This window comes from Cryptosporidium bovis, assembly GCF_009768925.1.
Source record: "Cryptosporidium bovis isolate 45015 chromosome Unknown contig_3, whole genome shotgun sequence".
Classification (NCBI taxonomy): Eukaryota; Apicomplexa; class Conoidasida; order Eucoccidiorida; family Cryptosporidiidae; genus Cryptosporidium; species Cryptosporidium bovis.
Window position 1 is genome coordinate 40,537 of NW_027125024.1, and position 12,940 is coordinate 53,476.

The following is a 12,940-nucleotide window of genomic DNA, read 5'->3' on the forward strand; positions in this document are numbered from 1 at the left end:
TCACATATTGCCGCACACAACACCCCACAAACAGGAGAACACTTTTTAGCGCTGGTATAGGTAATCCTTATTGATTTGGGTTCTTATTCGCAAAAGTTAAATCTGATCGATTCAATGGGTTTGATATAGTTAACTTAAAAACGAACAATGCGTTTCAGATATCAGCTATCTTATCTTTGTTATTCTATCTTTTGAAATCTTCCTTGCAACTTTGTCCGAGTTTTAACCTTGAATTCAGTGTGTTAGGTCCACGTTTTCTGCTGTTGCTTTGTATCGTGGTTTTCGTTAATATAAAAATGTTTATAATTAGGTGTTGGAACGATTTTTAAACATCAGTTTCACAGAAGCACTAATTAATTAGAGACCATGTCAATACCTATCCAAATGTATTGTTTACTAGATGCGAAGCATCATTAATTTATTTATTATAAAAAATTTGGTGTATATTTCTGCAGAGTTCTGTTTAACTTTAGTATTGGAATTCAATTTTTGAAAAAAAAGCTATCACCTTTTTTCGTCGATGAAAACAGTAACTATGACAAAAGTTAATAGGAAAAATAATATAGTTGCGTAGGTAGCGGACAAATATGAAGACAACCTAAGTGGAGAGAGGAATATTGACTGATAACAAAAGTTAAGGAATTATGAGTAATTAAATCGTAAACTTACTGGCAATTCTAAATAGCTAATGAACGGTATTCCAAAAAAAGTAAACGAAACATAAAGAAATACAAATAATGTAGAGGTTGAAAGAAAAATTCCTCTGTAACAACCCATTTCAAAAATGTTATTATTCAATCTTCAAAAAAAGTAGAAAAAAATTTAATTGCGCTAAAAAAAAATTTAGAATAATTTAAGTGTCAGTTTAACCAACTATGGCTCTAGTGTCATAGTTAAAATCATAGAAGATAAATAGAAATGTGAAGTAGCAAAGTGAAATAACTGAACAAATGAAACTAGCATAGTAAGGGAACCCTGAAATAACAAACCTTGGATTCTGGTCGTGTCGAAAGTTCCTTACTGTTGCAAGTGACTCATAAAAAATGGAGTTGTATCCCAATTTATTGTGATTTATAACAAATTTAAATACACCCCATGTTTCAGGAACTCTAAATTTTGCTGTAAATGTGGTATTTCTTAAATTTGTTTCATTGCGATGAAGAAAAACGCGCAAGTAAGGGTCTAACATAGTGAACTCTAGTTGTATATCATTGTATCGGTATACCCTCCATTCATTATCAACCAATTCATGTAACTTCGCAGAGAAAAAAACTGTGTCTTCAACTGTATACATCAAAGTATTGTCGTAGTTTTCGTTAACTTTCGGTGATTCGTTTAATCTATAATGAATGATATCACTTATTTTTATTATTCCTTTCTGTTGGAATGTCCAGGATAATAAATTCTTGCAGAAATTAATGTTATTCACGTTTTTTGTGAATGCATTGTTACTGCACAATTGCCCATCACCCGAAAAAGTTGCTCTAGCATTATTTCTTGCTTGCATAGAGACTACTAGACCTATTTCCTCACCAGTACTTGAATGGATCCCATTTCCAAACAATTTTAAATTAGCGGACGCTATTTCATTGAATGTAGATATACAGGTGTCGCAGGCAGACAGAATTGGGACTATCAATTCGCTATTAGGTACATTCATTGAAAATCCAACACCTCTATATAAAATTCCATTTCCCACACATGTGCCAGAAGAAAGGAATGCCTCTGAATCTATGCAATTGTTTGAATAGATGTATCCATCTCTTCTTGAATTAATTCCGACATCTATAAGCTGAGTATTTTGCGGCAGAAATGTTATATCTGCACACTCTTTTGCCAACTTTCGTATGCCCTTGTTATGATCAGTGCCATATTTTTCGTTTGTTGTATCTGTGAAAACCAAAATATTTCCACCCTTGTCAATATATTCCAATATTTTAGGAACGAGTGTTATGGGGAATGAAGGCATGTGTCTATGGTATTCAATATCAAAAATAACAACATTCTTATATGCAAGTTCATCGTATTCCACCAAGCTTAAATCTGTATCTTGAAGGGATTTTTCAAATGACTTTATTGAAATTCTATGACCTTTTGAAACTAGATGAGAAATGATTTCTGAATATTGATCTCTAATTATATCTTCATCGTTTACATTAGTCAAGAACAATAAATCGAGATTTGAAGAGTCTATGCTCGCTAAATGATCTTCTACCTTACTCGAAGTGCTAATAACATTTGCTATCAAACAAAAGGTGAATATATATATATGAAAAATAAAAAGCATTTTAAAAATATAATTACTTGACTTTTGTGAGTGTCAAATTTTATGGAGGGAATAGAGCGGTAGGCTTGAAACTAAAATTAAAGAATATAAACTAAATGAATCTTTAGATAATAAATTGAGAATATTTGAAATTTAGATGTATACATAAGATTTATACTTTTAAATGGGAGTATTTGTATTATTCTCCAAATTTAAGTCATGTCTATAATACTCAAAATTTGATTTAAAACTTTGAGAAATGTCCATTAAGATAGTGACTAATTACGGATTCCTAAAATTTGAATTATTTTGTTCACAATGCCCTTTGACATGTAAAAACTTTCTCGCACTTGCTGCGAGTGGGTACTATAACAATACGACATTTCATAAAAATATCAGTGGATTTATAATACAGGGTGGTGACCCTACGGGTACTGGTAAAGGTGGGGCAAGTATATACGGCAAATATTTTGAAGATGAAATAGACAGTAATCTCAAATTCGATACTCGAGGAATTCTTGCAATGGCAGGTAAGGGAGTCAGTAAAAAGCCGAATACAAATGGTTCACAATTTTTCATTACATATTCTAGTCTGCCTCAATTAAATGGTGAATATGTGATTTTTGGAAGGCTTATCGATGGGTTTGAAACTTTAAATGCAATCGAAAACATTGAGACAGATAAATCTTACAGACCAATTAGTGAAGTAAGGATTGAAGATGTAATTATACATTCAAATCCTATTGCAGAAAACGAGTGATTATATTTCCATTTAAATCGTCTCAACATCCCTGACAAATTACTACTATCTAATTTCATTCATCAAATCTCCCCATACCACCCAAATACTTTATTTCAACTTGCCGCTGTTATATTAATTTTAGCAGATAAATACTTGATTTGAAAAAGAAATGAACTCCGAGGAAGAAGGAAAGAACGCTAAAAATGACTCGAGATATGATAGCCTTGTTCCATACTCTAAGGTTAATAGGGTGGTTAAATATTCGACAGATAAAAAGTTCACAAAGGCGTCAATTAAAAAAATACAAACGTCTATATCACTGTTTATCGGGGAGCTTGCAGAAATGTCAGAAAAACAATCGCGACTTAGGTGTGGGAAGGTTGAAAATAACCATCCAATAACAATAAAAAAGGAAGATGTTATTGCTGCAATTAGAAAAGGTGGACAAAAATTTGGTTTTATTCACTCTTCAACGGAGTTTACTGAGGAAAATTTTTGGGGTGATAAGTGAAGAGTTATATCTAAGTTGTAAAATAAAATTACTGAATCAACTAATTTATTTTTAAATGTTTTAATATTTACTTAGTCGCTTTTTTAATTCATATCTTACGCGCTAGGTCTAGTTCCAATTTTAAACGTTTCATAAGCTAGCGAATAATTTTTGCAAATTTACATGAATGACTTAATATTGATGTGACTATTACTTTACCATGTCGGATTCTCTAGAGGTATTTATGGAAGATATTTCCCTTCTTCCAGGTTGGATATTGCGCAACCTTTCACTAATGAGAGAAATTGATTTAAAAGGAACTGAAACACTCAATAAACTTGAGGAAAAGAGAAGTTCGTACTTGAAGGAAATAAAAAGTATAGATAAGTCAGATATGGGGGTATATAATAATAATAAACTAAGCGAAATTAAAAACCTTCAAAAAGAAATTAGAGCACTTCTCAGAGAGAAATTGGCGATTTCAGATCAAAGTATACACTTTATTAGGTACGATGGAGATATACTGAGAAAATATTTTGAGCAGCTTGGTGAGACACTAGTCGATAATAATGTTGGTATTGATCATAGCAATGGCACTAACTATCCAGGAAGAATAAGTATTTCTGATAACTACCAGATAAAAAATACAAATAAAACTGCTTTAAGTACAGAAATTAATTTATTTTCTTTAAATGGAACCACTTCGGATCGTGGGATTGATTGTTTTTCTGGAAACTCTTCAAGTAATTCTAGAGTAGTGAAGTCTCAACCTGATAACTTAGCTGGGAGTAATTCGCTCTCACAATTAACTGTTTTCAATAACGAATACCCTAACAAGTCTAAGAAACGAAAAACCTCCCTAAGCAACACCCTTTCAACAAGCAATACTGAACTATTACCTAAAAGTCCCAAGAATTTATCAATTGAATTCCCCAAAATAAAATCTAAAGCGATTCATCTGGTTGAAAAAAATAATGCAAATTTTCAAGCCTGCTCAATTTGCGGAGGTTCAGAATTGCCGAATAATAGAATAGTTAATTGTGATTCTTGCTCTGATAATGTTCACTCTTCTTGCCTTTGGGTAACAGATCCTAATCTATGTAAAGGATGTTTTAAAAAGGAGTCAGTTCAGTTAAAAAGCAACTATGAAATAGGATATTTGGTAAACATAAATACACCTAAATCAGACCAGGCAAAAACTTCGAAGATCTCGAAGAAAAAGTAGATATTTATCAGGATCTCACTGGGTATCAACGTGAAATTTCTGGTATGTAGACATTTGATTGAGAAGAACCTTATTTTAACTTATAATAAATATCGACAAAATACTAATAAAATATAAACAAGAGTGCGCAGTGATGCCATTACAACGGTAGAATAGAAATAACGCCTTTAAACTGCTGAAATTTAGTAGAAAGGTTTATCAAATGATTATTAAATTAAAACACGTCAATTTGTTTCCTGTTATTTTCTGTTTATAAGGTACTTAATTTGAATTTTTCTTTTAATTTGAATAAAACGTGGCCACTTAAAATTGAGGAAATGTTACTTGTCTAATTTATTCCCGCAAGTTCTCTTGGTAGGTTGTAGGGTGTTTTTGTGAATATTGATTCAGAGTAGTTTTTCGCACCTTCACCTTATAACTTATTTTTTTAATCAAAGTTTGGAAGAAAGTCGAATATGACGGTCGTTTCTTATTCTAGATTTCTAGATAGTGCCATAATGGGTATTTTCACGATTTGTCTTTCTGGGCTGACACTATATTTATTTGGAGAATTTTGGGGTTTATGCCAGACACCTCCGCTCTCAAAATGGAATGTAGGAAAGGTAATGTCCACTTTATTTCCGTTTAAACGAACATTTGACATTAACCTCACTCACATCCTACTTTTTGCAATCGTTATTTGTTTGTTAAGTTTGAGAGCAGTTGAAAACACACAGTTGAGAGAATCAAAGCAAAGAAAATCTAAGGAATAATTCACAGAAGGCTTGCTCTAAACCTGATTTCCACTGTTATTGTGGTTAGATAAACACTTAATGTTTCCAATATCATTATTTTGAGGGAATTTGATTAGGTCATTGGATGTCATTGAGGAAATTGATGTAATTCAAAACTTACATTCAACTATTTAAATATTTATCATTTAATTGGTATTATATATTATTGATTAAAATGAAGTAACCTCCCAAGTTTTATGACTGTTGTGAACAGTATTAGTATTTAATTCCCTTAATATCAAAGGGTAACTTTCTAATAAAATATTGAACTTATTCAACTTAAATATAATGGATTTCATATTATTCCAACTCACTTCAATGTAAACACGTGCCCTAATCTTTTTATTTGTGTGAGGTATGCATATGTAAATATTGAAAAAAATTATGTTGGTTATTTGTTGAACTTATTTTTCAAGTATTACTTTCCTATTGATGCTCCAAGAAATTTAACTTTCTATAGTTCACGATCAACTTGAGGGTAAAAACTGACCTTCAAAGGTCTGTAAATAGGATAAGTATCTATTTTAATAATATGTATGTTGTATGTCAACTAGCATTTCTTTATTCTACATGACTATTTGTTCTTTTTTTAAACCTGTCTGATTGAGACTAGAATAGGAGGGACAGAACTATTTTTAAGATTCCGATAGTTTATATGCGGATTAAATATTAAGTACTTCAATCCCCGAATCTCTCCTCTAGTTTCAATTTTTGACTTTTAATGTAGGCTTTTTTTTTTCCAGGGTAATTCAAACGGGAACCATTCTAATAAAATACCGCCATCTACATAATATATTATTGTGTGCATTAAGAATTAAAAAAATACTAGACCATAGCAGAGAATATTTTATTATATTACTTTAAATAGTTTTTGTTATTTTAAAAAATGTTTAAGGAAGAATCATCAACTATTTCAGCTAGTAAATACTCAGAAAATAGACTGTCTGATATTCAAACAATTTTTCATTTGTTTGACAAAGACAAGGATGGTAGTATAAGCGGGTCCGACTTGTTTGAAACATTCAAATCCATTGGTCTTGATATTCCACCACAACAAATAGATATTTTGCTAGGTGAAATAAAAGGAAGAGCAAGTACTGGATTGAAACAAGAGCCAATATTAACAAATACGATTGACTGTGCAACGTTTTCAGGATTTATTTCTAGACAACTTGATTCAGCACCACTAAAAGAACAATTGAAGGAAACATTTTCACTATTAGATATTGATGGTGATGGCTTCATTACACCAGAATGCCTCTCTGAGGTTTGCACAAAGCTAGGTGTGTCACTTACAGATCAAGATGCAAGGCAATTAATGGTACAATCAGATGGACAAGCAAGAGCTGACTATAATAAATTCGTAAAGCTGATGCAGTTGTCAAAAAATTAAATATAATGTAAAACTAATAATTAGATAATAACTATCTTTGTGTGGCAAAAATGCATTTCCCACACTTATTTTTCTAACTTAGGCAAATAAAAGATACTTTAATTTGCTCCTATTTCATTATTACTAAAATGAGAATTTATTATCTTAAAAAAAACGAAATAATTAAATTAAGTAATGTTTTTAAAAAAAATGTTCTTTCTATTCTTATTGTCATGTTACTATTGTTAATAGTTACGTTTGTCTTGGGATTATTAATAAATATAGAATTCAAAAATTTTTGGTTAAATTATAATATTTTATTTAATAGTATACTTGAAAGAACAAGATCATATTATATTGGGTTCAATGACGGCCTATTACAATTTCATACCTGTAGTGAGATTTTAAGTCCATATGTTGAAAAGAAAATGCTGAATTATATTCAAGAACTTGAGAATATAATTTCGTCTTTTCCATTTTCATTTTGTTTAAACATGTTCAACTTAAATCCTATGCTTGGGGGTATTAATACACTATACTATAAAAAAAAAAACATTAGTTATTTTTTCAAACAACTATCTAGTTTTGGTAGTGTAATAGATGATATTGACAAATGCCTAAGCAATATTCTACCTTATACTCTAGCACAACAATCAATATTTCTGAGACAGCCGATAATTGATTCAAAGAAACAACTATGGTCTATTCACCAAAAAATGATAAATTATACTATTGACGTCGGTGAATCAGAAAATAATCTAACATTTGGGCCAGATTCTTCAATTTGTGACCATTTTTTATCAGTAGATTTGGAAGGTGGCCCAACTATAACAGGTGTAGTTTTGAACGAATCGTACTATCAAGCACCACTCTTTTATGTAAATAATATAGAATTAAAAAAAGTTAGTATTTTAAATCATATAATGAATATAAATGAAGGAAACACCGACTCAACCGAGAGTTTAGAAGACATTTTATCAGAATACGGCATATCCAATAATAAAAGAAAGTTATATTCACTGGACTTTAATAAAATTCAATTTGAAAAAGTTAAAAAAACAAAAAATAATTCCTTTATTAACAAAGACAATGATAAAAGCACAAACCAAGACCATTATTCATTTTTTGTGCAAAATAAATACACAAATCCGAATATTGGCTATACAGAAACTAAATTAAATCTTGTTAATAATTCATTCGAAACCAATATTGTAAATGGTGATATTAATGGCGACAAAATGAAATCAAATACCCTTGAAAATGACAAAGGAAATACGAACTCAATATTCACAGGAATGAGAACAATTTATTTGCCGACATCACAAGTATTAAGTAATATTCAGGTATTTACAATAGGTATGAAAGAAATACAAAGAAATTCAAAATTAAAGATAAATAATAATATCAAAAAAATAAAGATATTCTCGTTTTTCATTTTATTAGCTACATCTGTTATCACAATACTTATATTTATCCCATTAACATTAGTTGAAAGGGAGAAAAGGGAAAAAATATTCAAAGCACATGGTTATATTGTCGAGCAGAGATATAAATACTACAAAAATAAATATACTGAAGATGTTAAATATTCAATTGAAATACTTAACCTCATTTTATTTATTCATGTGGTCGATATTTGCCTCATATCTATGGATAACATTAAAAAATTAGACAAACACTCAAAGAATGGAATCAAATGTAAGGTATTTCTCGAAATTGAATTGATTTGTGAACAATTGAATAATATACTAAAACATAACATTCACTCACTCTGGGAAATAGCATTTTTCTCAAGATTTGTGAATTCATTTAATAATAAAAAGCTGTTTAGGCAAAAAAATGATTTAAAATCTTTACATATGAATTTCAACCTATTCATAGAGTTAATAATCACTTTGTTGCCATTAAAATATCCTAAAATAAATTTCAAATTCTCACAAAAAATACTATCCAATGAATTGATTGTTACCGAGTTTACTAATATTATCAATTCATACCTAATTATTGCAACACTAATATTTTCAATTGATCAAATCATAGGTGGAATAAAGAATGTTTTAATTGAAATAAAAGAAGAAAAATTACAAATAAAAATAAGTATTGAAGGTAATAAGTTGTCCAATATATTTCAGAGAAAAGATACGAAGGTAACAAAAATAGTGGATATGGCAAGAAATTATATTTTATCTTTTGGCTCTAAAAAAATAATAGAAAGAAGGATTGAAACTGAGATTATAAGAAATGACCTGTTTGAGGAATTAATTAAATCATCTCATATTCAACATACATTAATTTTTGATGGAAACGAAATTATCGCAGAAATCCACGGAATATATGGAAATGGGTATATATCCACAATCAAAACAAGTCAAAATGAGGAAACCAAAATACAGAAACAAGAAACTATGTTTATTTTACTCTCTAATAGCAATAACTCACACCATCAAACAATTAGTGAAGTATTGATGAATATTTGTGGAGTTGAATTTGACAGTATAAATAAAATGTTGCATTTTTTTTCCGGAGTACAATCTAGAACCTTTGTTATATTTGCTGAAAAAAGTTTTATAAATCTAGATAAAGACTTAAACAAAATATTGGAAACTAGTAAATTCAAACCATTAATTTATATATATTGGTTTGAGCCTGTATCATCAAACAAGAAATTGAAACAAAATGAATACGAATATATTTTAATTAATAAGCAAAAAATTGGAGTTTACCAAAAGTGTAATAATATCATGGATTCAAAACAGGTAAATTCGTTTTTAATCAAATCAGTAACTATACATAAAATCAGAGCAATTATAGAAAGTCATTCAATCAAACCCAATGAATTAAAAGCAAAGTACTTGACAAAAAAAATGATTTATAAAATACTATTAATATTTTATACGCATAATGAATCTAAATATAATCACCTCGCTAAATACATATTATTATCTGAATCAAATAATCCTTCAATTAACAATACAACTGTAATGGAACTCAAATCACCAAATAGTTATTTTAGACTTTATAAAAGGGGTGTGCCAATAAACACTCTCAAAAGGATTTATATATTTCATCTGATGCCGATTTATAATTTCGTAATACCAAATTTTAAGAAAATTAAAATCGATTTACAAAATAAACTATCCAACAATGATTTAGGCCAAGTTAAAGCCAGTGAAATAGCTTCTGCAATTTCAGATTTATTTAAACTAATTTTTACGGATAATTTTGAGTATGAGACTGTAGAATTATTAATGGAATTATGGGATTTCACTGCTAATTTACACGAAAACAGTTATGAATATCTTCCTTTTTTTAGTTCACACTTAGTTTTGCATTGCAATATTTTTCTTGGAACGTTTATTAAAAACTCCGGACACTTTACAAAAGAAATACTAAAGACGAAAGATATAACTGTTTCATTAATTATTTGCTTTATGGTAGTTCCACTTTGCAAACTTGGTATATCATCAGAAGTCCTTACATTCGCAAATTCACCAGTGTCTTTATATGCGAACGAAATTGCAACCATAGAAAATTACGTCTGCAAGTCAATAATTAATATTTTGGAATTACCAAGATTCTCAAAATTGTTTGATTCACCCAAGGTAAGTAAAAATATCACCAAAAGTTAGAATAACTTTTATAATGTTTAGGAATGCAAGGAACTAATATTATTTATGATATTGTCTTTAAATTCTAGAATTTCCACTGATATCCAAAATGCTATTTATGAGAGAACTCATGATATAAAAAGATTGTATTTTCCACAAGTCGCAAACTCGATGATTGCTAATTATACTAATAACATCGAAAGGGTATTTATTGTGGCAATATTTAATCTAAGTAAGTTAATATAGTTTAATTGTAGGCACAAATATTAATTTATAAAGTTATTTATGGCCAAGCCGTTTTTACAAAAAATGATTCAATTGATTGGGTAAGAAGATGGGTCAAACAAAAATACTGGGAGGGAGAATTTGAAAAGTCATTTATAAGTTATTCTAATAAAAAGAATAACAGAAAATATCCAATACGTTACTCAGACGGAGTCGACTTGTTTACCTCCCATATTTCAGGTTGGTTGAATATACTCAAAAAATTGTCACCAGACCAAGAAATTATTAAATTCATCGATAAAATAATTGTTATGTCTGATATAAATATGAATGAATGGAAAATGAGCCTGAATGGATTATGGGATATTTAGACCTAATGATTTTATACATTTTAAAAAAGTGATAGGACTGTTACCACAACTATCTTATTTCTATATCAAATATTGATGTGATTAAAAGAATAATATCGTCATGAAATTTCATATAAGAATCATTAATAAATTTTGGAAGGGAGTCATGTAAAACATCGTTCTTTAATGATAAATCATGCTTACTTGTGTTGTATTCCTTTTGATTGTTTATTTTTTTAATTATTTCCTTGGTCTCAATAAATAATAAATCAAGAAAACTCATTGTAAGATCGACAATAAACGTCGAAATTGATATAAAAGGGCATAACCTCAATTCGTTTATAATATGGATGAATTCGTTATGCAGTACTTCAAATGGTTTGATATTCTTACTTAAACTGTGTTTTTCAAGATTATCAGTGTACTCCTTCATTTCATAAACAAATATCTCAAGAGAATATTCAAGCAATTTTCTGTAATACTCGATCACGTAGTTCTCAAAAAGAGGTAGTATTGCTAGTTGAATAGATCGTGAAAATGAAAAGGTGTTCACAATGTGCATATATATTCGATAGCAAGAATTTGTAGTAATAGGTATTGACTTTAAATTGAACAATGCAATATAAATAGTTTTTATGGGAAGCCCGAGTGTCTGATTAATTCTAGTATTCTTACAAATCGAATTTTTGAATGATTCATAATGTACCAGAGTCATTGATTTTTTACATATTTGTGTAAACCAAAAAACATAACAATTCAGCCAATAATTTGAAAGCACTGAATTCTGACATTTTGAAAAAATTGAATTGAATATTGATATTGTCAAAACCAATTGTGAACTGAAAATGTTAACTGCTGAATCAAGTGAAGCAAAATTATTTACACCTATTAAAGTTTGAGCCTTATAAATATAGTGAGAATTTATATACTCGCTTCTAGAATCAAGAAATATCCTTCCCAAAGTACATTCTGTATATAGTCCATTTTTATTGTTTTGTAATTGTTTGTACAAAATATCTGTACTGAATAGATTGCTATTATTTTCACTTAGGTAAATTAGCCTTCTCAATTGTCCGATAGTTTCAACAGCGTTTATAAGTGAAAGTCTATTAGAATTTAATTTATATTTTAGTGACTTATAGAATCTGGAGATTTCTATCTCGAGGTTTACTTTCACTTTTTTTATAATTGAATTGGCGATGTTATTCCCTGAACCCCCAATTAAACTGTTATTTGGTATTGAAAATATGGAAGCCTCCAAAATCTTTATTGTAGATTTTCCATATTCAAGTGCATTTAGGGCGTCATCCATCATGTTGGATTGGATAAATGCTTCAACTAAGCTCGGTAATTCTGTTAACTCCGCAATTTTAGGAACTATATTTTTCAGTTTAATCAATCCTTTATAAACCATTAATCTATCCGTAATCAACCCTCTGTTATATGAAAGATTCTCCATAATATTTGAAGTATACAAAGGTGTGTTTTTGTAGGAATTTTCAAAATCTGAAAAATTATGCCTTACTTTGAAAATTGTTTCTTTGTTATTATTTATTATCTTACTAGAGTTTTTAAGTGATGCCCTCTGCAAAGTGTCTTTCAACTTTTGCGATTCAATATTAAGTGATGAATATTCCGAAAGGAGATTGCTAGGGTAATCCGATGAAATTAAATGTAATATATAACTTCTTCCTTCTAAATTTTCCACTTTTTGGTTGGTACCTCCTTTTGAAAGTGCCTCATTATGTTTTGTAACTATTGAGCTCTTGTAATCTTGTGTGCATGTTAGTATTTCTCCTATTTTTGAGCATTCATCGATATATAGATGTTTTTGTAATAAGTTAACGAATTCTAAATCATATTTATTCATTTTTATAATTTGCTTTATT

General features: G+C 29.3%; 8 protein-coding genes across 8 annotated transcripts; 6 read left to right on the plus strand and 2 right to left on the minus strand.

Moving 5' to 3' along the window:
* Window positions 1-865: 865 nt before the first annotated feature.
* FG379_002263 (dolichyl-diphosphooligosaccharide- glycosyltransferase beta subunit (Wbp1p)) lies at window positions 866-2,287 on the minus strand (the record flags this gene model as incomplete). The annotated part of the gene is made up of 1 exon (XM_067328132.1): window positions 866-2,287. The coding sequence occupies one exon, from the start codon at window positions 2,285-2,287 to the stop codon at window positions 866-868; it is 1,422 nt and encodes a 473-aa protein (XP_067183671.1).
* A 238-nt stretch (window positions 2,288-2,525) lies between these two features.
* Window positions 2,526-3,026, plus strand: FG379_002275 (cyclophilin-like protein; the record flags this gene model as incomplete). The annotated part of the gene is made up of 1 exon (XM_067328144.1): window positions 2,526-3,026. One exon carries the CDS (start codon window positions 2,526-2,528, stop codon window positions 3,024-3,026), a length of 501 nt encoding a protein of 166 aa, XP_067183683.1.
* A 151-nt stretch (window positions 3,027-3,177) lies between these two features.
* FG379_002276 (uncharacterized protein) lies at window positions 3,178-3,519 on the plus strand (the record flags this gene model as incomplete). Its single annotated transcript, XM_067328145.1, has 1 exon — window positions 3,178-3,519. The coding sequence occupies one exon, from the start codon at window positions 3,178-3,180 to the stop codon at window positions 3,517-3,519; it is 342 nt and encodes a 113-aa protein (XP_067183684.1).
* A 199-nt stretch (window positions 3,520-3,718) lies between these two features.
* Window positions 3,719-4,723, plus strand: FG379_002277 (uncharacterized protein; the record flags this gene model as incomplete). The annotated part of the gene is made up of 1 exon (XM_067328146.1): window positions 3,719-4,723. The coding sequence occupies one exon, from the start codon at window positions 3,719-3,721 to the stop codon at window positions 4,721-4,723; it is 1,005 nt and encodes a 334-aa protein (XP_067183685.1).
* A 455-nt stretch (window positions 4,724-5,178) lies between these two features.
* Window positions 5,179-5,475, plus strand: FG379_002278 (uncharacterized protein; the record flags this gene model as incomplete). The annotated part of the gene is made up of 1 exon (XM_067328147.1): window positions 5,179-5,475. The coding sequence occupies one exon, from the start codon at window positions 5,179-5,181 to the stop codon at window positions 5,473-5,475; it is 297 nt and encodes a 98-aa protein (XP_067183686.1).
* Window positions 5,476-6,382: 907 nt separating this feature from the next.
* Window positions 6,383-6,889, plus strand: FG379_002279 (calmodulin; the record flags this gene model as incomplete). Its single annotated transcript, XM_067328148.1, has 1 exon — window positions 6,383-6,889. The coding sequence occupies one exon, from the start codon at window positions 6,383-6,385 to the stop codon at window positions 6,887-6,889; it is 507 nt and encodes a 168-aa protein (XP_067183687.1).
* Window positions 6,890-7,017: 128 nt separating this feature from the next.
* FG379_002280 (uncharacterized protein) lies at window positions 7,018-10,753 on the plus strand (the record flags this gene model as incomplete). Its single annotated transcript, XM_067328149.1, has 3 exons — window positions 7,018-10,470; window positions 10,519-10,708; window positions 10,734-10,753. 3 exons carry the CDS (start codon window positions 7,018-7,020, stop codon window positions 10,751-10,753), a joined length of 3,663 nt encoding a protein of 1,220 aa, XP_067183688.1.
* A 368-nt stretch (window positions 10,754-11,121) lies between these two features.
* FG379_002281 (uncharacterized protein) lies at window positions 11,122-12,921 on the minus strand (the record flags this gene model as incomplete). Its single annotated transcript, XM_067328150.1, has 1 exon — window positions 11,122-12,921. The coding sequence occupies one exon, from the start codon at window positions 12,919-12,921 to the stop codon at window positions 11,122-11,124; it is 1,800 nt and encodes a 599-aa protein (XP_067183689.1).
* Window positions 12,922-12,940: the final 19 nt, after the last annotated feature.